The sequence below is a fragment of the Pelobates fuscus genome, chromosome 10 (genome assembly GCF_036172605.1).
Source record: "Pelobates fuscus isolate aPelFus1 chromosome 10, aPelFus1.pri, whole genome shotgun sequence".
Taxonomy (NCBI): Eukaryota; Metazoa; Chordata; class Amphibia; order Anura; family Pelobatidae; genus Pelobates; species Pelobates fuscus.
The window spans coordinates 39,677,846-39,700,530 of NC_086326.1; the positions used below are offsets into that span (position 1 = coordinate 39,677,846).

The following is a 22,685-nucleotide window of genomic DNA, read 5'->3' on the forward strand; positions in this document are numbered from 1 at the left end:
GAATGTTATTATTGGCTGTAACATACAAAATATGTATCAAGATAGTCATTGTGACTAATGTTGCTAGCTGTTAGAAGGTGTTACTTGTGTATATATATATAAAGAGAGAGAAACAGATTGATAATCGGTACCAGGTTTTTAACTCCCCTTCTCCCTCCTCTCATTTATGGGAAATCAGCTGATTTTCATGAAACATATCACAGTTCCAGACTCTTATGAAATCCTGGACTTTTCCTGGGCAGTCTGCCCAAATACTAAACAAGTCTCATCTGAGACCATAGCCTTGAGAAGGGTCCTGACCATCGTCAAACCAAATATCAGGGGAGCCCCACCCGTTCTAATAGCCAAACAAGCTGCTTCCCTTCCTCCAGCTCCCCTCTATCTTGCTGAATCCTGTGGGGGTTCATAGGAAGGTTTTATACACAAATAAAACGTGTTTTTGTTGTAGATCTATATCATAGTCCAAAATCCAAGGGATGGTTTATTTACTTGTTAAATGTCTGCCTTGTGTGTTACTCCCCCTCTATATCTCTCTCTCTCGCTCTCTTTCTCTTTCTCCCTCTTTCTCTCAAACACACACTTTCCTCTGAGTGCTGACTGATCTGTGTATCCTCTCTCTGTCTCTGTTGCTCAGATTCTCACTCTTTTGTGAGTAAGAACTGATCTGTGTATCTGTTTTTTTTCTGTGAGTAATCTGATCTGTGTATTCCCTAAATATTACAGTCACTCTTCTGTGTGTAAGGTCCGATTTATGTAACCTCTGTCGCTCTCATACTCCCCCTCCTTTGAGTAAGGGTTAATCTATGTCTCTTTTCTCTCAGCGTCTCACATACAGAGTCTGCTTAGGACAGAGAATCCACCTGAGCGATGGGCCACAGGTGAGTTTTTAATCATGTTCCGTTTTGAGTCTGATATGTTCTGTGCTTCAGAGTTTGTGCATAGGGAGCAATCTGAACTTGTGTATGGAGGGGTGAGGAATAACCATATCCGCATATTGGACATATATTCATTTTACAGTGGGTCTGTCACATAAAAAGGGTCTGATAGATGGAAGAATTTGCGATCAGCAATTCAGTGTGCAGCATGGACAATGTCCCAAATCTAACTAACTGTCCCAATTTTGGACCCTTGACATGTCCTCTTAAGTATTTTCTCTGGTGTCCTACATCTGGGGACAGTAGAGATAGTGCCTATAAGATGTAGTGTCAGTGTATTCTTCAAAAAGATCACCCTGAACAAGGGCCTTGTATTCATAGCAGAAAACGTCACCGTCACTTTCTGCATGAAGAATACCGATTGTTTGTCCTGCTTCCTGACTTGTATCCTCATGTGCATAACACACCGATTTCATAGCCACATGCCTCACCAGCTAGACACAGCGCATCACTGGCCCACACCAACCTATCCCAGCTTGGCAAATTTGGTAAGCACACAAACACAGCCATTGGGATAATCTTGTGTCTTTTAATGTTGTTTTGTTTACGCTTTTTTCATCCCATAATGCTTCCTTGCAAATACTGAGCTATTCCATCTCAAGTAAGTACTTATTTTGTGTATTTTTAAACCTTGGTTATAAAAACTGGAGGTTTTTCCAGACAGAACTTTTAATGTGATTTATGCCATATGGGGTGTAGCCTGCCCTTATTCTTTGTAATTAAGATGCAACATTTTCTCACACCTTTAAATCAAAGATGTCCCATGTGGTTTGCGAAGTGCTGAATGGCTAAATTGTGATTGGAAGGATCACTAAGCAGGGGAGGGTCAGATCGAAGTCCCAGAGATACTGATTCCTCTGTGCTTCCGTTAGACATCATTCTTCTTCTGATTGGATAAACGATGTGTAAGATGTGTAGGTTTTGGGGTTTTTTTGGTGGGGGGGGGGGGAGAAATTTGACACACACAAGTCACAGCGATAGTTTAGAATAAAAAATAAAATGATTTGGTTTCTAAGACTGCATAAATGTGTCAGTAATAAGTTTAGTTCACAGATTGTGAATGTAGTACACTTTTCAGGATTACTCTGCACATATTTATAAGTTTTCCTCAGGTAAGAAATATCAATTTAGAATGTCTTTGACGGTTGACCAGAAACTTCGTTGTCTCTAAAGTCCTATCTCTTTTCACAGAGTCTGGCTCTTGCTCATCCTCCTGGGGGGTGTTTTTTCAGAGGCCCCCACTATGTATGGAGAGATCACTTCACCCAATTATCCTCAGGGCTATCCCAACAATGCCCAGAATTCCTGGGAGATCACTGTTCCAAAAGGGTTCGGAATCAAAATCTACTTCCTGCACTTGGACATTGAGCCATCGGAAAACTGCGAGTATGACTTTGTACAGGTAATATCACTTCAGGAAATAGGATGGGAGTATACATAGTATGGATGGGAGTATACATAGTATGGATGGGAGTATACATAGTATGGATGGGAGTGTACATAGTATGGCTGGGAGTATACATAGTATTGATGGGAGTGTACATAGTATGGATGGGAGTACACATAGTATTGATAAGAGTATGCATAGCATGGGTGGGAGTATGATTAGTATGGAGGATGGGAGTATACATAGTATGGATGGGAGTATACATAGTATTGATGGGAGTATACATAGTATGGATGGGAGTATACATAGTATGGATGGGAGTATACATAGTATGGATGGGAGTGTACATAGTATGGATGGGAGTATACATAGTATGGATGGGAGTATACATAGCATGGATGGAAGTATACATAGCATGGGTGGGAGTGTACATAGTATGGGTGGGAGTATACATAGTATGGGTGGGAGTATACATAGTATGGATGGGAGTATACATAGTATGGATGGGAGTATACATAGTATGGATGGGAGTATACATAGCATGGGTGGGAGTGTACATAGTATTGCTAAGAGTATGCATAGCATGGGTAAGAGTATGCATAGTATGGGTGGGAGTATGCATAGCATGGGTGGGAGTATGCATAGCATGGGTGGGAGTATGCATAGTATGGAGGATGGGAGTATACATAGTATGGATGGGAGTATACATAGTATTGATAAGAGTATGCATAGCATGGGTGGGAGTATGCATAGTATGGATGGGAGTATATATAGTATGGTGGTTGGATGTTATCTCTTTGGTAAAAGAGGGAGGTGATATGAAATGGGATATGTTATGCTTCAATTAAAAGAATATGAATAGAAATACATAGTAACCAAGGAATTATATATAGTACGGGAGAGACTATTAATTGTAGCTAGTCAGTAAACACTGAATGGAAGGAAGGATGCTTAGTATGAGATAGAGTATATTAGGTGTGGAAGTGATTTAGTATAATAGGACGTATACATGACCTGGAAAAGAACATACCTGGTGTGGAGCTGATATACATAGTATGGCAGGGGGGTTATAAAAAATCAGTTTGTTATAAAGGAGAGAGTATACATGGTATTAGACTAGTATACATAGTAAGGCAGTGTGTGTACATGGTATGAGATTAGTTTACACAGTAAGGCAGTGTGTGTACATGGTATGAGATTAGCTTACACAGTAAGGCAGTGTGTGTACATGGTATGAGATTAGCTTACACAGTAAGGCAGTGTGTGTACATGTTGTGGGATTAGTTTACACAGTAAGGCAGTGTGTGTACATGTTATGGGATTAGTTTACACAGTAAGGCAGTGTGTGTACATGTTGTGGGATTAGTTTACACAGTAAGGCAGTGTGTGTACATGTTATGGGATTAGTTTACACAGTAAGGCAGTGTGTGTACATGTTGTGGGATTAGTTTACACAGTAAGGCAGTGTGTGTACATGTTATGGGATTAGTTTACACAGTAAGGCAGTGTGTGTACATGTTGTGGGATTAGTTTACACAGTAAGGCAGTGTGTGTACATGTTGTGGGATTAGTTTACACAGTAAGGCAGTGTGTGTACATGTTGTGGGATTAGTTTACACAGTAAGGCAGTGTGTGTACATGTTATGGGATTAGTTTACACAGTAAGGCAGTGTGTGTACATGTTGTGGGATTAGTTTACACAGTAAGGCAGTGTGTGTACATGTTATGGGATTATTTTACTCAGTAAGGAAATGTGTGTATATGGTATTGGGTTAGTTTATACCGTAAGGCAGTGTATGTACATTGTATGGGATTAGTTTACACAGTAAGGCAGTGTGTGTACATGTTGTGGGATTAGTTTACACAGTAAGGCAGTGTGTGTACATGTTTTGGGATTAGTTTACAAAGTAAGGCAGTGAATGTTCATGGTATGGGATTAGTTTAAACAGTAAGGAAATTTGTGTATATGATATGGGCAGAGTTTACACAGTAAAGCAGTGTGTGTACATGGTATGGGCGGCGTTTACACAGTAAGAGAGTTTGTACATGACATTGGAGGTCGTTTATAAAATAAGGGAGATTGTATATTTGTTGTGGGAGAGAGTAATCAAAAAACTTGACGGAATATGTTATATGTGAGATATACGTTTTTTTTTCTGTTTATTTCTCCTCTGTAGATCATTGTTGGTGATCAGGTAGAAGGGAAGTTCTGTGGTCGTAAAACTGATCCATCTCTGCCATCCACCCCTGTACATGAGCTTTATTTCCCAACCAACAACCTGACACTTCAATTTACATCTGACTTCTCCAATGAAGAGAGATACACTGGCTTCTCAGCATACTACATTGCCATGGGTGTGTAGTATTTAACTTGTATCTTATATATGTTCATGTGATTTATAGTAGCTTGTCCTGAAACAGTCCTCGGGCACCATCAAGAGGCTTTATTAACATCCCCATTGCAATAGAAAAGAAAACTTCCTATCCCATCATAAATTATTTCTCATTGTTAATAGCCGCTCTTTTCCATCTGCCCCTAATTACTACCCCCTCTCAGCAACTACGTCTCCTTCCAATGCCTTATACAATATTTGCTAAAAGATCTCTTTTCAATTGGCCATTACACTCTTTTCTTTTCTTTTGTTTTACTGTCATCCCTAGCATTTACTCTCCCTCTGCCTCTAATCTCTAATGTCAACCTTGGCCCTCCAATGGCTCTTGCTTTCTTTCCCCATACTATTTAAAGTTTACCAGTGTCTCCGTGTACAGCGCTACAGAATGTGTAGGTGCTTTTTCAATAAGGTTTAATAATAATAATGTATATTTGTCTTCTTCCTCCCTCCCTCAACATGTCTCTCTATTCACCTCTCTCACCCACTTTTGTTTTTCTCAGATGTGGATGAGTGTGAAGAATCCTCCGAAATAGAGTGCTCTCACTTCTGCAACAATTATATTGGGGGCTATTTCTGTTCCTGCCACCCAGGGTATTTCCTGCACCCAAACAACCACACTTGTGGAGGTAGGTTATCTCCTGTGTGGAGTGTTTTTGGACAGGGAGTCAGATTACTTCCATAGGTACTGTTTGGAAATTTGGCCAAACTGAATGTTGGTAAGCATTCTACAACATTGCCGTAATAATTTTGGGAAGCATTTCTGATTTACAAATTCCCAGTGTAGTTCACATACTTCAGTGAAATCTTCTCAAATTGAGACAGGGCAGACATTATACGACGTGTTTAGTGTACTGTGGCATATATGTTGGCAGATTATGTATACTTCACCCCAACAGATAGTGCAAGTATGTTTATGTCCTCCATGAAGTATTAAAGGGACACTCCAGGCACCCAGACCACTTCTGCCCATTGGAGTGGTCTGGGTGCCAACTCCCACTACTCCTAACCCTGCAACTGTAATTATTGCAGTTTTTTATAGGGTTAACTCTAGACAGCCACTAGAGGTCACTTCCTGGATTATAGCAAGGATTTTCCTTGCTAGAGCGTCGCTGGATGTCCTCACGGTGTGTGAGGACCTCCAGCGTCGCTCATTTTCCCATAGGAAAGCATTGAAATTAATTTTCAATGCTTTCCTATGGGGAGACCTAATGCGCATGCGCGGCATTGCCACGCATGCGCATTAGGTCTCCTCGGCCGGTGGGCGGGATCAGTCTTGCCACCGGCCGACGGAATCAGAGGGAGGAGCGGCGCGGAGGAGGAGACAGCGACGAGGGACATCGTCGCTGCCTCAGGTAAGTGACTGAAGGGGTTTTTACCCCTTCAGCAACCGGGTATTGGGGGGTGGGAGCAGGGGCGGACTGAGAACCCTCAGGGCCCCCGGGCAAAATAAATCAAGGGCCCCCTTACAGGCCCCACCCATACTCCCCAGCAAGCGCCACCCATGTCCCGCCTCCATGCACCGCCTCCAGCCACACCCTACACAATCTTTAGACACAAGGAACAAAAGTGCAATAATCCCTTCAAGGCCCCAGTAGAGACTACAATTGAGGGCTAATGGGCCATGGAGGGGGGTCTTTCTAGCAGAGGCTATCTCAGTGTCCTTTAGAGAGTGTGTTAGAAAGAATCCCCTCCAGGCCCCATTAGAGACTACAATGGAGTCTAACAGGCTTGGAAGGGGGTCTTTCTAACAGAGGCCATCTCAGTGTCCCTGCTGGAAACAGTCGCCTCCAGGCCCCAGTAGAGACTACAATTGAGGGCTAATGGGCCATGGAGGGGGGGAGCATTCTAGCAGAGGCTATCTCAGTGTCCTTTAGAGAGTGTGTTAGAAAGAATCCCCTCCAGGCCCTATTAGAGACTACAATGGAGTCTAACAGGCTTGGAAGGGGGTATTTCTAACAGAGGCCATCTCAGTGTCCCTGCTGGAAACAGTCGCCTCCAGGCCCCAGTAGAGACTACAATTGAGGGCTAATGGGCCATGGAGGGGGGGAGCATTCTAGCAGAGGCTATCTCAGTGTCCTTTAGAGAGTGTGTTAGAAAGAATTTCCTCCAGGTCCCATTAGAGACTACAATGGAGTCTAATGGGGCCTGGAGGGGGGTCTCTCCAACACTCTGGTTCCTATTCACAATATAGCAACACAACATAGCTGATACCTAGGCCAAGTTGGCTCCTCTTACCTTAATTACTGTTGCTGGCTGGCAGTCTGTGGGCTTGCTGGAAGGCTGTGGGCTTACTGGCTGCGGCTGGCAGGCTGTGGGCTTGCTGGCAGGCTGTGGGCTTGCTGGCTACTGCCGGCAGGCTGTGGGCTTGCTGGCTACTGCCGGCAGGCTGTGGGCTTGCTGGCTGCGGCTGGCAGGCTGTGGGCTTGCTGGAAGGCTGTGGGCTTACTGGCTGCGGCTGGCAGGCTGTGGGCTTGCTGGCAGGCTGTGGGCTTACTGGCTACTGCCGGCAGGCTGTGGGCTTGCTGGCTGCGGCTGGCAGGCTGTGGGCTTGCTGGCTGCGGCTGGCAGGCTGTGGCTTGCTGGCTGGCAGGCTGTGGCTTGCTGGCTGCGGTTGGCAGGCTGTGGGGTTGCTGGCTTTAAGCCTAACTGGTGGCCTGTAGGCTGGCTGGCTGTCTACTGGCCAGCCTGTGGGCTGGCTGGCCTGTGGGTTGGCTGGCTTGCTGGCTACTGGGGCACTCGTAGATTATTTAAAGAAATAATCCATGCACAATAACCACTACTACTCTGTGTAGTCGTTATGGTGCCAGGAGGGCCGGGCCCCCTCCCAGAGTAAGTAGTCAAACTGTTTAAGAACAGTTTGACAACTTACCTGGGGTCTGCTGGGATATGAGGCTGTAGTAGGGTATAGGAGCAGTGGTGCAATGTGTAAGGGGTGCAGTCTGTGTGAAAGGTTCAGTGTGTGTGAGGGGGTGTAGTGTGTGAATGTGTAGGGTGTGTGGGGCAATGTGTGTACGAGGGGGCTGTGTATGTGTGTGGCAATGTTAGTATGGGGGGCTGTGTGTGTATGGGTGGGCAGTGTATGTGTGTGTGTGTGAGGCAATGTGTGTAAATGTGTATGGTGTGTGTGGGGGCAGTGTGTGTGTATGGTGTGTGGGGGGGCAGTGTGTGTGTATGGGGGGCAGTGTGTGAATGTGTATGGTGTGGGGGCAGTGTGTTTATGGGGCTAAAGTTCACTCTCACCACTGCGACCACCAGGAATACCTGGTGGTCACAGTGTTGAGAGTGAACTCTAGCCCGTAGCTCCAGGGCTAGAGTTTACTCTTGCAAGAGCCGTAACGTTGCCGTGGTAACCGCGGCAACGATCTGTGCTCGCGCAAGAAGGACCCAGAGGAGCTGCAGTCTGAGCTCCCGGGTCCTCTCTTCCTCCCTCCCCTGCCGGCTGCCCGCACGGTGCCTGCGGACAGGGGAGGGGGCAATTGCCCTCCTCTTACTCCCCCCTCCCCCTTTTCTTACCCCCCCTCCCCCTCTTTTTACCCCCTTCTTACTCCCACTCTCTTCTTACCCCCATTCTTACTCTCCCCTCTTCTTACTCCCCCTTCCTCTTTTTACTCCCCCTCCCCTCTTCTTACCCCCTTTACTCCCCCCCTCTCTTCTTAATCTCCCCTCTTCTTACCCCCTCCCCCCTCTTCTTACTCTCCCCTCCCCCTCTTCTTACTCCCCCTTCCTCTTTTACTCCCCCTCCCCCTCTTCTTACTCCCCCCTCCCTTCTTACCCTCTCTCTCTCTTCTTACCCCCTCCCTCTTCTAACCCCCCCCTCCCTCTTCTTACCCCCTCCCTCTCTCTTCTTACCCCCCTCCCTCTCTCTTTTTACCCCCCCTACTCCCCTCTCTCTTTTTACCCCCCTCCCTCTCTCTTTTTACCCCCCTCCCTCTCTCTTTTTACCTCCCCTCCCTCTCTCTTTTAACCTCCCCTCTCTCTTTTAACCTCCCCTCCCTCTCTCTTTTAACCCCTCCTCTCTCTTTTAACCCCCCCTCCCTCTTTTAACCCCCCCTCCCTCTCTCTTTTAACCCCCCTCCCTCTTTTAAACCCCCTCCCTCTTTTAAACCCCCCTCCCTCTCTCTTTTAACCCATCTCTTTGAACCCCCCCTCCCTTTTAACCCCCCTCCCTCTCTCTTTTAACCCCCCTCCCTCTCTCTTTTTACCCCCCTCTCTCTTTTAACCCCCCCTCCCTCTCTCTTTTTACCCCCCTCCCTCTCTCTTTTAACCCCCCTCCCTCTCTCTTTTAACCCCCCTCCCTCTCTCTTTTAACCCCCCCCTCCCTCTCTCTTTTAACCCCCCCCTCCCTCTCTCTTTTAACCCCCCCTTCCTTTCTCTTTTAACCCCCCCCTCTCTCTTTTAACTCCCCCCCCCCTCTCTCTTAACTCCCCCCCCCCCCCTCCCTCCCTCTCTTTACCCCCTCCCCGTAGCGTGGCCGAGAGGCTCTGCGTCCGCGGTGCCGGCCGGATTGATAGGAAGGTGCACACACACTGAGTGTGCACCTTCCTGTCAGTCCGGCCGGGTACAGGAAACAGAAACTCCTGTTCCTATAACTCCGTCCGGCACCGCGGACGCAGAGCAGCTCGGCCACGCTACGGGGAGGGGAGGTGAGAAGCTGCAGCCGCCTGAGCGCTCTTAAGAGAGCGCTCAGGCGGCTGCAGCATTTAAAGGGGCGGCCGGGCCCCCTGATGGCGGGCCCCCCTCCCGGCCGGGCCCTCGGACCATGTCCGAAGTGCCCGACCGGTCAGTCCGCCCCTGGGTGGGAGGGAGAGGGATTGTTTTCCTGGCACTGGAGTTTCCCTTCAAGCTTTATCGCTCTCTTAACTTTTTTTTCAAGACCCCATCGAAGGTGATTTTAAAAAAAAATGCATATGGCACTTTGTTAAAAAATATATATATGATTTTTAATTATACAAGGACCAAGACAGCATATCTTGAACTTGAAAGAGGCATAGGAAATGCCTATACATAGCAGGAATAGCCTTACAGCGGAAGTAAAAAAGTTCTAAGTGAAAGAAAAATAGTAGTGTAGTAGTTACCTGGAACAGACTTCCGGGGGAAGCAATAAAGGTTATCAGCAATAGTGAAAGGGATGTAAATATCTAGAATATTCTTCCAGCTTGAGATTTCATTGTGAGGAGTCTGTGTGGGCCGATTAGTTTAATTTGCTGTCACAGTACACGAATCTAAGTTTGTTTTGTGAGCTAGCTGTGGCTAACCGCTGAATCCTCATATAATCTCCCTTGATCCTCATAAGCTGATGAATATTTACGATCTTTCATCCAACAAACCATTCAGTAATCAGAGGGAGGAGGCTGCTTTATAATATAATTATGTAGAGAAAAATAAGTAGCAAGAGAGGTGAGAACGAACAGCAGCTCAATTAGCCTGCTCTTTGGTGGGTCCCCGCTCAGATCTCAAGCTGGTTTTAGCTCAACTTGTGCCATTACAGAGAGAATATATCTGAAGCATATAAGACTGGGCCCACCTGTACGGGCAGTCCAGATCCGAAATGCCAGCAAGTTCCCTCTGCGCATAATTATGTATGCAGAAATAAAGTCTGTTTTCTAAGCTCTGCAAACTGCGTTCTCTTTTCATTTAGTTATCTGCTGCGAACATTGTTCTTTCCTTTGCGTACTCTGTGAACCCCCGCGATGCCCTTTTCTCTTTAGCGGAGGATAGTCGGCTGGTTACTGCCCAATTATATCTGGCACACACACAGCTCTGTGGTGTGTTCACATTAAGCAGCGTGAGCCTGTATGGGCTAGCGTAGAACACAGATGTGTGCAACAGAATTGCAGTATTCCTTTTGCTTTATCACCAGTAATATTTATCTGGGATGAAACAAATTTGTATTTTGTACATGATTATTTTAATTAGTGTTTTGTAAATAAATTTAACATGGCATTTTTCCATAGGTGCACATCCTAATCGAATGTGCTCCATACACCCATGGTCTATAGTTTAAAATCCATAGCACACAATGAATAAACCATTGAAAACCACCTATTACGTATGTTAATTTGAAGTATTTATATAAACTCATATAAAGCAAGGAGGTATCGCATACTTTCGGGTTGTGCTTTAGCAGCTGAAAGCCAACCGCAGGTTCTGTTCCTACATCAAACAACGCAACACAAAAAGCCAGACTTTGAGAAGAAAAGGCACCACAATCGTCTTCAAAGAACTATGAAAAACAAAACAAATTTATCATTATTTCTTCAGTTAAAAATGAAACAGGAACGAAACAGGGGTCAGCACTGGACAGTTTCCAGTGTCCTCCTACTGCTTTGTGTGTCTTGTCTATTCTTTGGCATTGTGTTTCTTTCTTCTTTTTTCATTTGTTTGCTACGGAATATTGGTTGTTATACATTGTTGTTGAGACTTTTATATGTATTGTGGTGTCTCAGTCATGGAACCATACGCAAGCTCATTGAATGCACCTAAAACAATCTATGTGTGTCTTTCTCAGTGCAATGCAGTGGAAACCTGTTCACAGACCTCAGGGGACAGATCAACAGCCCAGGATATCCGTCCAATTACCCTGAAAACTCATTATGTGAATACAAAGTGCACCTGAGTCCCGGGTACCAGGTTATCCTTACATTCCAAACAAAGGTTTTCGACATTGAAGCAGGAGAAGATGGGAGCTGCAAATATGACACCCTCACTGTATGTATCCACCATGTCTGTGCACACATGTAGATATGTACATGTATGTGTTTTGGGGGTAAATATGAATTGCTGATTTAAAGCAAAGTATGATACATTTATTGTGCTTTTTATTTCTACACTGACCTCACACTAGGTAGTCCCACTCTCTAAAGATTAAATCCACTCTTTTCCAACACCTTGGTACAACTCCAGTGGCTTGCAATCAGAAAACCAGTTCTATTACTTCCTGGTTTGGTTAGCTCAGTGGAGCTAAACTCAAGAGTCAGCAATTGCCCAGAGCACCTGCCTTGCAAAGACTTCTGATTGAGCTGCATTGGGAAGTCTGTGATCGGACAGTCTGGGCAGGGTTAGAAAGTGAGGACTTGCAAAGGCTTGAGACAAGAGAACTACAGGTTTTGCAAGCTGTTTTTAGATATGCCCCCAATGCACAGATGCATAAGTAAATGCATGCATGTTTTCGTTGCAGGTATATGTACTAAATAGTGATTTCTGTTGAGAGGGTTCCTTTAACTCTGTCCCCCTGCATTTCTGCAGAAGGTCTGTAAATAGCAGTTAGTCTCCTTCTTCCCATCCTTCAGAAATTATTGTGGGTTAAATTTTATGTTTAGCATTGTAGGGGAATGTGGGAGAATTGTTAGCACACTGAGTACACATTTTAACCTTTTATGGCACTTTTAGAAAGCTAAAATGATAAAATATAGTCAGATTATAAATATTCATAAACTAGATATTTGACCATTTTTTAGATGTATTTTTTGTCACAACTACTGTATGCCACAAAAATGGTATTTCTTCTCGGATGCTAATGTTTCAGACCATGCGCAAATGGCAGCAGTGTTCTGGCGCCTTCTTACACTCATAAGTTGGTGTTCAGTCACCCGTCCCCTCTGCCTCACGGCTTCCATTCCTCTGTGCACTGCAGTATGAGAAAGGGTTAGTTGGGCGGCCAGTAATAGGTTGAGAACGTTTTTGCTCTCAGCCAATCAATGGACATTCATTGAGAGAAGGTGAGAAGGCGCCAGACACTCTTGTTCCCATAACAACTTAAACGAACACTCTAGGCACTATAACCATTTCATCTCAATTGGTTTTAGTGCATTGAGTCCTCTGGTGATATCCCTCCATTCCATGTTAAACCATTTGCAATCAGTTCAAAACTAAATAAATTGATTCCCTTCTTCCTCGTATTCTCCTTCATTCTTGCTACCTCTCCTATCTTTTGCTTATTCCTAAATTCTATTCATTGTCTTCCCCAAGACCCCTATTTTTACACATATGTTTATACTTGTTTAATTGTTTCAGATACAAGTTGGGCAGCGCACTTTTGGACCATACTGTGGTAAAAGCCCACCACCTCAAATTGAGACAGGCAGCAATGAAGTGACCATTATATTTCAGACTGATAGCGGCGGTGACAATAAAGGATGGCGGATCAACTACTCAGAGGATGGTGAGAGTAAACCCATCACAGCCAGCCCGTGCATGGGTCTTGATGGAGCCATGATCCCAGGCAGCACTTTGACAGTGGTGGCATTTTGCCACCCGTATACATAATAACTAGTCTGCAGAAAGCATTTATCGACTTTCTAAGTAGCCAAGATAGGCAGCCGCCTAAGGCTTCACACTGAATGGAACCTCACAACCACATAATTTACATTAGTGCAGAGTGATCTGTCGGGTTCTTATTGTTTAACCGAGGGCCCGGCGGCTTGTCCTGTATGACACTGGGTGCAAGGCCCTCCACTCAGTCTGCTTAGGGAAGAGAGAGCTCAGCAGCATCAGCAGAAATCGGTTTTGAAAAAAAATTGTTAAGCTCCTGAAGCAGCATTTTTTTGTACAGCAACACACAAGCAATATTATGTACTCTGTTAATTTTGACTTATCAATTAGGAATTCTCATGTTTCACTGGGAGCAGCCATTTTGGCTTGATTTGTTTCTTCCTCTTTGAAGCAATGCATGCTCCTTCAGAAACTGAAGTCATCTCAACATGGGCAAGCTAATCATTGTTCAACATTCAGGCAATTACCCTTCTATACACTTTCTCAAATGTACGGTAGTTTATTTTAACAAAAAAAAATATACTAGCACAGGCTACAGACATGTAATGTATTTTTTCAAAACATCATGAAAGCACATAGATATTTTAACACGTTAAAAATTTGTCTTTTCCATTTTCACTAGCAATACCATGTGACCATCTGGTATTTCAGCATTCTCTTCTTAATCCACGTAAGAACAAGTATGTTTTCAAAGACACTGTGACTGTGACCTGCCAAGAAGGATATGAGTTTGTAACTACGAAGGTAAAGATGTATACTTTAAAAAAAAAAAAAAAAAAAGGAATGTTGCAGGAACAGTAGAACATTGTAAGATAAGGGACACCTATATCATACATAGTCTGGTTCCAAAGAATGAAGTACATATGTTTATGGTAGCACCCTTAATCATATCATACTTTCAAATTGCCACGTGGCCATTGTATCACCATATGTTTTCCAACATTTACTTTTTCTTTGACATTCCTGTCCCTATCCAATTTTTCAAGTCTTCACCCACCCAGTCTGCCCAAATAATGGACAATGACCTTATATTCACTAATCTCTTTCTCATTATACTGAATTTGCTCACTCATTTATGTACTAATGTCTGTCAACACTGTCCTATCCTCGTCATTTGACGGGTTTATTTTTCTCCAGCCTGTTTACTCTACTAAATAACCACTACAACCCAGATTTACCAGTCCGATAAAGATACTTCCTCTATCAATATATTTTGTACCATATTTTTAATGAATTATTTATATGATGTATTGAAATGTGGGGATGTAACGTCCACCCAGCGAGTGCCAGACAATTAATTTCAAATGCTTGGCTTTAAATAAATGCAGATAGTAAACCGAATCTATTACAGTTGCAAGAGAGGGAACAAACAGAATTGCACTAATATCTTGTACAATATCGGGTTGGTGAACTGCCTGCAGATCAGTGTATTCTGCAGGTTTTATAGTCCTGCTAATGTGTTCCACTTTTAATTTTTTCATTTGGAATTCCTTCCAAACTTGTAACTTTTGAGTAATTTGCCCCAAATTTGCAACAGGTTGCTGCCAGATTAGTAATACCCCACTGGTGCACTTAGACTGATCAAGTCTGCACTACATTTATAGAATTCTTTATACATTTTGTTTCTTCTGTTGTATATCCGATATGCGGCTGTGTGTCCAGTATTTAGTGAAATAATGCATATATCTATTTCTATATCTCTCATTCACAGCTTAATATGAAATCCATACAATCTGCCTGCCAAGATGATGGAACCTGGTCAGTGACAGAGCCAACATGCACACGTAAGATGCCAGAATGTGTTCTAATGCTATATTAACATTGACGTAAAGTGCCAAGATGTATGTACACACTACATTAGTGAAAACATAGTGCTCAAAAATGTGATCACACCGAACATCATTAGCAATATAAGGTGACAGGAGGCATGGACACACTGTTTGGCAAATGGACAATACAGGGATAGTGTCATAGTCTACACTGCAGCAAACCTAAGGCACTATGGTGCGCAGACACTCAAAATTAGGGCTAACATAAGGAGCACGACCCCCACACTGCATTAGGGCCAATGTAAGGCACCAGGTTGCACAAACACGCTAAACGACAGCTAACATGACACAAGATCGGCACGCCGCACACACATTACATTCGGTCAGCCTAAGGCACCAAGAATAACACAAACACTACATTAAGGGTCACACAATTCAACAGGGAAGGCTCACAGACACTCTATAATTAATTTAAGGTACCAGGAGGCACAGACATGCTACATTAGGGCCAAGATAGGATCCATTGACAATATTTTTTGAAGTCATCATTAGGTACTAGAACATACAAAATGACCTACCACCTCCCCCAGATGCACGTAAGTACACTATCTTAGGGTCAATGTGAAGTGTCAGGAAAGGTTTGCTACATTAGTGCCAACTTAAGGTGGTGGAATCTACAACATTCTACATTGCATCCAATGTAGAGCACTAGGGTGCAGAGGCACACTACATTTACGTCAATATAAGGTGCCCAGACTAAAAGACATGTGATAGTATGGTGAATGTAACGCCAAAACACACAACACAACCTGCATTAGTGCCAGCAAATGCCACTAAGGCACATATAACATAGAACCAGCATAGGACATACATCTCTGACATGTTAGGGCAAATATGTAATAGTACGTAATAGGGACGAAGTAAACATGTTTTCTCCTTGTGGTCGCACATTTATGGGATAATCTAGTACATCCTCTGATACTGAACTTAAAATCAGAAATGTGGTCCTTTTCAGAATTTAATTATTGGATGCTATATTAAGATTCTTTGATTGGGTGGCATCGTGAAGTCTTTGATGGGGTAAACTTAACTATTCTCCTTTTACAGCTGTGAATTGCGGACATCCAAACAGTGTTGATAATGGTTCACCGATATTCTCCCAAACCACATACCTCTCAGAAGCCACATACATCTGTGACTCGGATTTTTACAAGCTGACTTTACCACCCTCTGGAGATGGTTAGTGTGGACTGGTTCCAGTGGACGAACGATGTTAAAACACTGCCTTTGCAGAGTACAGCAGAAGCATAGCACCATGCACACGTATGGCTGTTGGGTATGAGAACGGATGATCACTGGATTAGCTGTGGGACATGATGACTTTTGGGGTTGTCAGTTGCACGTTAGTGAGGAGTAGTGTATGATTTGTGTTGGCTGTTTGGGTGCTCTGTAATTCTTTCTGTGAAATGGATTGGAGTGCAAACTAACTGATCTTTTGTCTTCTTTCCCCAGATACTTTTGTGTGCTCGGCAAAAGGTGTCTGGTTGGGTAAAAGTGGGGGAGACGAAATCCCCAAATGTAAAGCAGGTACTGCTACTTCTCTGTTATTAATATGTGTGTATGCAACTTTATCCATCTGTCTGTGACTGTTTTCAAGGTTGTCTTCAGGACTGAGGTCTCTTTTGTAAATGGTATTTTTGTTTAACTTTAAATCCTAACTAATGCTAAAAGCAGTCAAAGGACTTCCCGCATTCTATTTCACTCACAAGAAGGCTTCTACTTGTCTCCTAAGTCCAGGACTCCTCATTGAGGTCCCATCTTGTGGGTATTCCGTGTCTGTTCATAAGATACAGAAGTGAGAATATGACAGTATGTCTTACAAAAAAAATATGGAAATGGGAATGTTTTGTCTTTTACCTTGACTATATGCTGCTTACAGTTTTACATTTAAAATCAAGAAGGCACTGGGGATGGGGGAATGAGGAGAGAAATATGATGGAAGGGGACACTGCTAGAGTTAGTGTATAGAGAGGTACATAAGGGTTGGAGGGAGATGGGAAGAAGCACAGAAGAGGGAATGCGGGTGGACATTGGCCAGTGAAAGTAGGTGTGAGGCGAGTAACTCTGACGTGTGTGTTTCTATAATAATATATATGTGGATAAATCATGTTACCTAAGCAGAATTGAGAATATTAACTCAATTTTTCATCATTGTTCATCCAAAGCTCAGCACTTTACTTAAAAAATTTCCCAGTAATATACAAATAATGTGTGTTGTGGGGCCAGAGTCTGTATTGCAACTTGACTGCATAGTACATAATGCAAGGGGCTAAACATGTCAAGTTTGTATATTTGTTAGTTGTCACAGAGCACTGGTCCATGTTCAGGGAATACTCTTGCACCCATTCAGAATCACTGATTTGTGTCCTTGCCCTATAATAGAACAATGAATATGTTTGATATCCAGTGAGTTTTTAAAGGGACACTATAGTCACCTGAACAGCTTTAGCTTAATGAAGCAGTATTGGTGTATAGAACATGCCCCTGCAGCCTCACTGCTCAATCCTCTGCCATTTAGGAGTTAAATCCCTTTGTTTATGAACCCTAGTCACACCTCCCTGCATGTGACTTGCACAGCCTTCCATAAACACTTCCTGTAAAGAGAGCCCTATTTAGACTTTCTTTATTGCAAGTTCTGTTTAATTAAGATTTTCTTATCCCCTGCTATGTTAATAGCTTGCTAGACCCTGCAAGAGCCTCCTGTATGTGATTAAAGTTCAATTTAGAGATTGAGATACAATTATTTAAGGTAAATTACATCTGTTTGAAAGTTTTTTTTTTCATGCAGACTCTGTCAATCATAGCCAGGGGAGGTGTGGATAGGGCTGCATAAACAGAAACAAAGTGATTTAACTCAAAATGACAGTGAATTGAGCAGTGAAATTGCAGGGGAATGATCCATACACTAAAACTGCTAATTTAGGTGACTATAGTGTTCCTTTAATTAAAGAATGCATCTGAGACAGGGTAGGAGGTTTCCCAAAACAGGGTCCAGGAAAAATCTTGTACCACATACTACCTAATTCAGGATATTCATTAAAAAAACATGAACTACATTTTATATAAGCACACTGGTATTTGTATCATTAGTAAATATGAGATGATAGAAGGGGTCCACTGCACCCCTTGTTTGACCATTGGGAGAGATAGTGTATCAAAATGAGCCCAACTCCAATAAAAAAAAGGAATTGTTTTGCATGATTAACACTTATGTCTTACGGGACAGATCTGATAGAGGCCCAACGTTTTATCACATAACAAACAAGAAGATGTGGCACAAATTAAATCTTCCTTTTGTATCTGACATCGTTGGGCAGGAGCAGAGTTAGGATTTCCACCAGTTCACTATATAAGAAAGGATCAAAAGTCCTTTCAGCTCCACCGTTGCTGATTGCAATTCTTAGGAAATACCATACTGTTTTCAATCATATGAACCTTCATAAAACCAAAGTTGTAATTATTTAAGTAGACGGCTGTAATAGAATCCAAGTCAGTTATTATTATCATCATTTATATAGTTACAACATATTACGCAGTGCTTAACAATATTATAAAGGGGGAAATGTAACAATAAAAAATGTTATAGGAACAATATATAAATGAGGACCCTGCTCAAAAGAACTTTCAATCTAGATCAGTAGTTTAGGGGAGGCAACCCAGCATCATCATTTAAAGAACCCCCCGGAATGACTCGGGCCACTATCCAATGGATTTTCCATTTTGGTAGATATAGCTGAAGGTGGCCTCACTATGTAAATCCCAGTTTCCAATTATCATTGTATTGTAGGCTTGATTTTATGTTTTTTTTATCTTATTTGTATTATTGTTGTATTTGTATTTTTCTTTGCCTTATGATGATTATAGTTAGTGTACAGTAGCTAAAAATTGACCATGAATAAGCTGATCCCAGTACAGGCATGTTCACACAATGGATTCCTGTTAATATTTTTTTTTTTCCTGCAGTATATCTAAGCTGGCTGCAATTTGATGTGATTTTCATCATCTGAGATTCCTCATAACCTTAGGTGAAAACTCTCCCCAAAAAGTTTTGTTTCTAAAAAAAACAAAAAACAAACAAAAAAACTGCCTCATGAGTTATATAACTCATTTCCATACATATCATCCAACATGTAGTCCATGCGGGTTTAACCCCATGTCTTAGTTCTTACTTGTGTTGTGTCCTTTCTGCATAATCATATTATCTTTGCATGGACATTACTGTATGTGTCCTCCTTCCTTCACCATTCTAATATTTAATTATCTTCCTAGTGTGTGGTGTCTGCAGCACAGGTAAATGTGAGGATGAAATAGGCCGTATATTTGGTGGAAAGCCGGCTGGACCTGGGCAGTTTCCTTGGCAGATTGCATTTGTTTCACCAAGTCGTGGCAGTGGTGCTCTCATATCTGACCGCTGGATCCTGACTGCTGCTCATGTAGTACAGGATAAAGATAGTCCTGAGATGTACGGAGGAGTCATAAATCTACGCCCCAAGAAACAAGAGAACCTTTTGAAGGCCAAGAAAATAATTGTCCATCCAAATTGGGTCACACAAGACAATGATAAAAGGGTAAACTATAACCATGACATAGCCCTCGTCCTACTTTGTAGTAAAGTTAAACTGGGGCCTCTCATCTCCCCAATATGTCTACCAGGAAGTGATAATGGAATGTCTCCCATCTTAAATCAGAGAGCATATATTGCAGGCTGGGGAGCTACTGAAAAAAAAGAAAGAACACCAAACCTGTTGTTTACCATAGTTGCTCTCAATAAGAATGAAAAATGTCAAGAACTAGACAAGGAAAAAAAATACACTTACACCTCCAACATGCTGTGCGCTGGAGATGCCACTGGACATGACAGTTGCAAAGGTGACAGTGGCGGGCCACTCATGTTCTTTGGTGAAGGAAGGATGTACACAGCCGGCATAACCTCATGGGGAGTCAACTGTGGAAAATTTGGCGTCTACACTAAGGTGGAGAATTACCTGGACTGGATTAAAGAGACTATGGAAAGAGTGGAAATGGAGGAGGATGGGAGTCCAGACCCAGAATGTGCGTGAGAGTGTGAGTGAGTGTTTGAGTGAGTGTGTGAGTAAATGAGCGAGTGAACGAGCAAAGATGGGTATTGTGCTCTATTAATATAAGTGGCTGTCAACTCAGGTGTGATTTCCCTCCCTATCCTGGGTAGAAGAGATGATGGAAGTAGGGATGGGTATGATGCTATATCAAAATAAGATATGGCCCCAATCTGACCTTATTTCCTCACTGGAGTGAACAGAATTCCAGGAGTAAGATTGGGGCATGGAAGTGATGTAGAATGTGTGATCATCTGGAGTTAGGAGCACCCAGAGCTTGCAGTCCTGTCAATCATTTTGTTTTAACCATTCTCTATTTTAAAATTCTGTTTTCTGAACTATCGAGAACTGTGTTATTTGTGCAAGACAATGCTTTTGAAAATATAAACTGTCAGCATCCTTCAGAAAGAGAAAATAACTTGGCTGAGGGGAGGTGGAGGGCACACAACTGTAAGTGCGTGTGACAGCGTGGTTGTACGCCAGATGTATGTTGAAGATGTATGTGCTACAAATAGAAGAACATTTGCTAGGGCAGGAACCTACCTGGGGGAATTTTTAGAAGTACTGTGGATGAAAGGGTTTAGAAAAGTATGTATGTTAAGAGACTGTTATGAGAAAGTGGCTTGTGGTTACCTCTTAACAGTTGTGTTTGTTTCAGCTGATCACTTCAGTTAGAGTTGTGTATCTGTTGAGGAGCTAGATTGAATTTCATAAATTTCTAACCAATGAAATGTATACCCATTTTTTTTATGTAACCATGTATCAATTCTGTATTGATTGCGGGTTTTCATTTCTGTATTAAGATCAATAAACAAATTTCAGCACCTTCTATTCTAGTCTGACTTTGAGGCTTACCAGAAGTGGAAGAAAGCTAACAAATCAGGAGATTTATTTTCAATACATTCTACTGTAAAAATTACAACTAATGTACACATTACATATATCAACATATTGACCATTATTTTGTATTAAAATATTAATATTCTGTGTTTGTAAATGTATCAGTGTTATTGTGCATGTTAAACCGTTAACATTCTATTTGTGAGATTAAAGGACCACTCTAGTGCCAGGAAAGCATACTCGTTTTCCTGGCACTATAGTGCCCTGAGGGTGCCCCCAACCTCAGGGACCCCCTCCCGCCCGGCTCTGGAAAGGGGAAAAGGGTTAAAACTTACCTTTTTCCAGCGCTGGGCGGGGAGCTCTCCTCCTCCTCTCCGCCTCCGATCCTCCCCGTCGGCTGAATGCGCACGCGCGGCAAGAGCTGCGCGCGCATTCAGCCGGTCACATAGGAAAGCATTCATAATGCTTTCCTATGGACGCTTGCGTGCTCTCACTGTGATTTTCACAGTGAGAATCACGCAAGCGCCTCTAGCGGCTGTCAGTGAGACAGCCACTAGAGGAAAAAGGGGAAGGCTTAACTAATTGATAAACATAGCAGTTTCTCTGAAACTGCTATGTTTATAAAATTATTAGTTAACCCTAGCTGGACCTGGCACCCAGACCACTTCATTAAGCTGAAGTGGTCTGGGTGCCTAGAGTGGTCCTTTAAATCCTGGTGATGTCTCGGACTGGCCATGGGGTGGAGGTCATGCAGAAATCTACACGAGTGTCTGGGGCAGTTATCTCTTAATCCAGTCTAGCATCTACAACCTCTCGACCAACTCAACTTAGACACAGTACAGAAGGAAGTACAGAGATAAGTCATGTTGATTGAGGATTAGACATAAATTAGATCTGACATAGCATCAAAGAGCAATTGATCAGGAAAGACTTCCCCATATTGTGAAATTAGTCTGCAAACTGTGAAAAATCTAATGTGAAGTCCTTAGAGCCCTAAATAATCATTTGGATGATGTGTCCAGACCCCTACTGTTTCATAGCATCACGTCCTGGAGTTGAGGGCGTTTAGCACCTCACTACAGCAGGGGAGTGTTAGGATTTGACACTCAATACAGGTAATGTAACAAGGGTAGTTGGTACACACCATTACACTTAACCTTTGTTATATAACCTCAGTTGGTCTATCTACTTTAATTTATAGAGGTTGCCCAGGAGTAGCAGTGTTTGTTGTGTATTCTCATGGTGTGTATTCTCATGGTTTATTGTGGTAGGTAACCTTTTATATTCTCTTTTCTGATCATTTAATAATATACAATGTTTAAGACCTTTTTGGCCTTGTATTACACTGTACCTCAGTTTAGGGCCTTGCTGTTTTTCTTTTTTCCTTTTGTGATAAACCTTATTATATGACCATTATGGAAACATACAGATATTCTTAGTTTTCTGGTATGTGTGGGATACTACATTCCCAAATATGCCACTAGGTTTGCTGCTAAAAGCCTCAGGCTGGGTGTCTGGCTATTTTTAGTATGTGATACAATTATCTTTAATGCAAGATAAGGAATGGCATTGGCTTCCTGTAAGATATAGGGCTTAATTTAAAATTCTGGTTCTTGCTTTCAAATCTCTACATAATTCTGCTCCCACCTATCTATCCTCCGTAATACACAAGTATGTCCCGTCTAGGCCCTTACGCTCTGCTGAAGACTTACGTCTATCTTCTGTCCGCACTCCCACCTCTGATGCTCGCCTTCAGGACTTCTAGAGGGCTGCACCTTTCCTGTGGAACTCACTTCCCTCCTCCGTTAAATGTTCACCCAATCTCCACTCCTTCAAAAAATATTCAAAAACCCACTTCTTCAAAAAAGCATATCAATTAAACTATTAATAGCTCCCGACTGATTCCTCTCTTGCAGCTGTCATTAGTCAAATACTATCCTTACCTTTTGTGTCAT

The 22,685-nt window shown here is 42.8% G+C and overlaps 1 protein-coding gene across 2 annotated transcripts; it reads left to right on the plus strand.

Annotated features, from left to right (window-relative positions):
- The first annotated feature begins 533 nt into the window (after positions 1–533).
- C1S (complement C1s) lies at positions 534–20,228 on the plus strand. Of its 2 annotated transcripts, none has more exons than XM_063435196.1 (12): positions 534–685; positions 822–878; positions 2,127–2,337; positions 4,500–4,677; positions 5,216–5,341; positions 11,224–11,423; positions 12,729–12,876; positions 13,609–13,730; positions 14,698–14,770; positions 15,863–15,994; positions 16,268–16,342; positions 19,085–20,228. In XM_063435196.1, exons 2-12 carry the CDS (start codon positions 868–870, stop codon positions 19,873–19,875), a joined length of 2,067 nt encoding a protein of 688 aa, XP_063291266.1. In that variant the 5' UTR covers positions 534–685; positions 822–867; the 3' UTR covers positions 19,876–20,228. The 2 variants fall into 2 exon arrangements, with proteins under 2 accessions (XP_063291266.1, XP_063291265.1); XM_063435195.1 differs by having other exon boundaries at positions 550–648.
- The last annotated feature ends 2,457 nt before the right edge of the window (positions 20,229–22,685 follow it).

What these genes read in the sequence shown, in the direction of transcription:
- C1S (XM_063435196.1), top strand. An exon ending in AGCATACTACATTGCCATGG is followed by an intron (nt 4,678 to 5,215) that starts GTGTGTAGTATT and finishes TGTTTTTCTCAG; the next exon opens with ATGTGGATGAGTGTGAAGAA. An exon ending in AAACAACCACACTTGTGGAG is followed by an intron (nt 5,342 to 11,223) that starts GTAGGTTATCTC and finishes TGTCTTTCTCAG; the next exon opens with TGCAATGCAGTGGAAACCTG.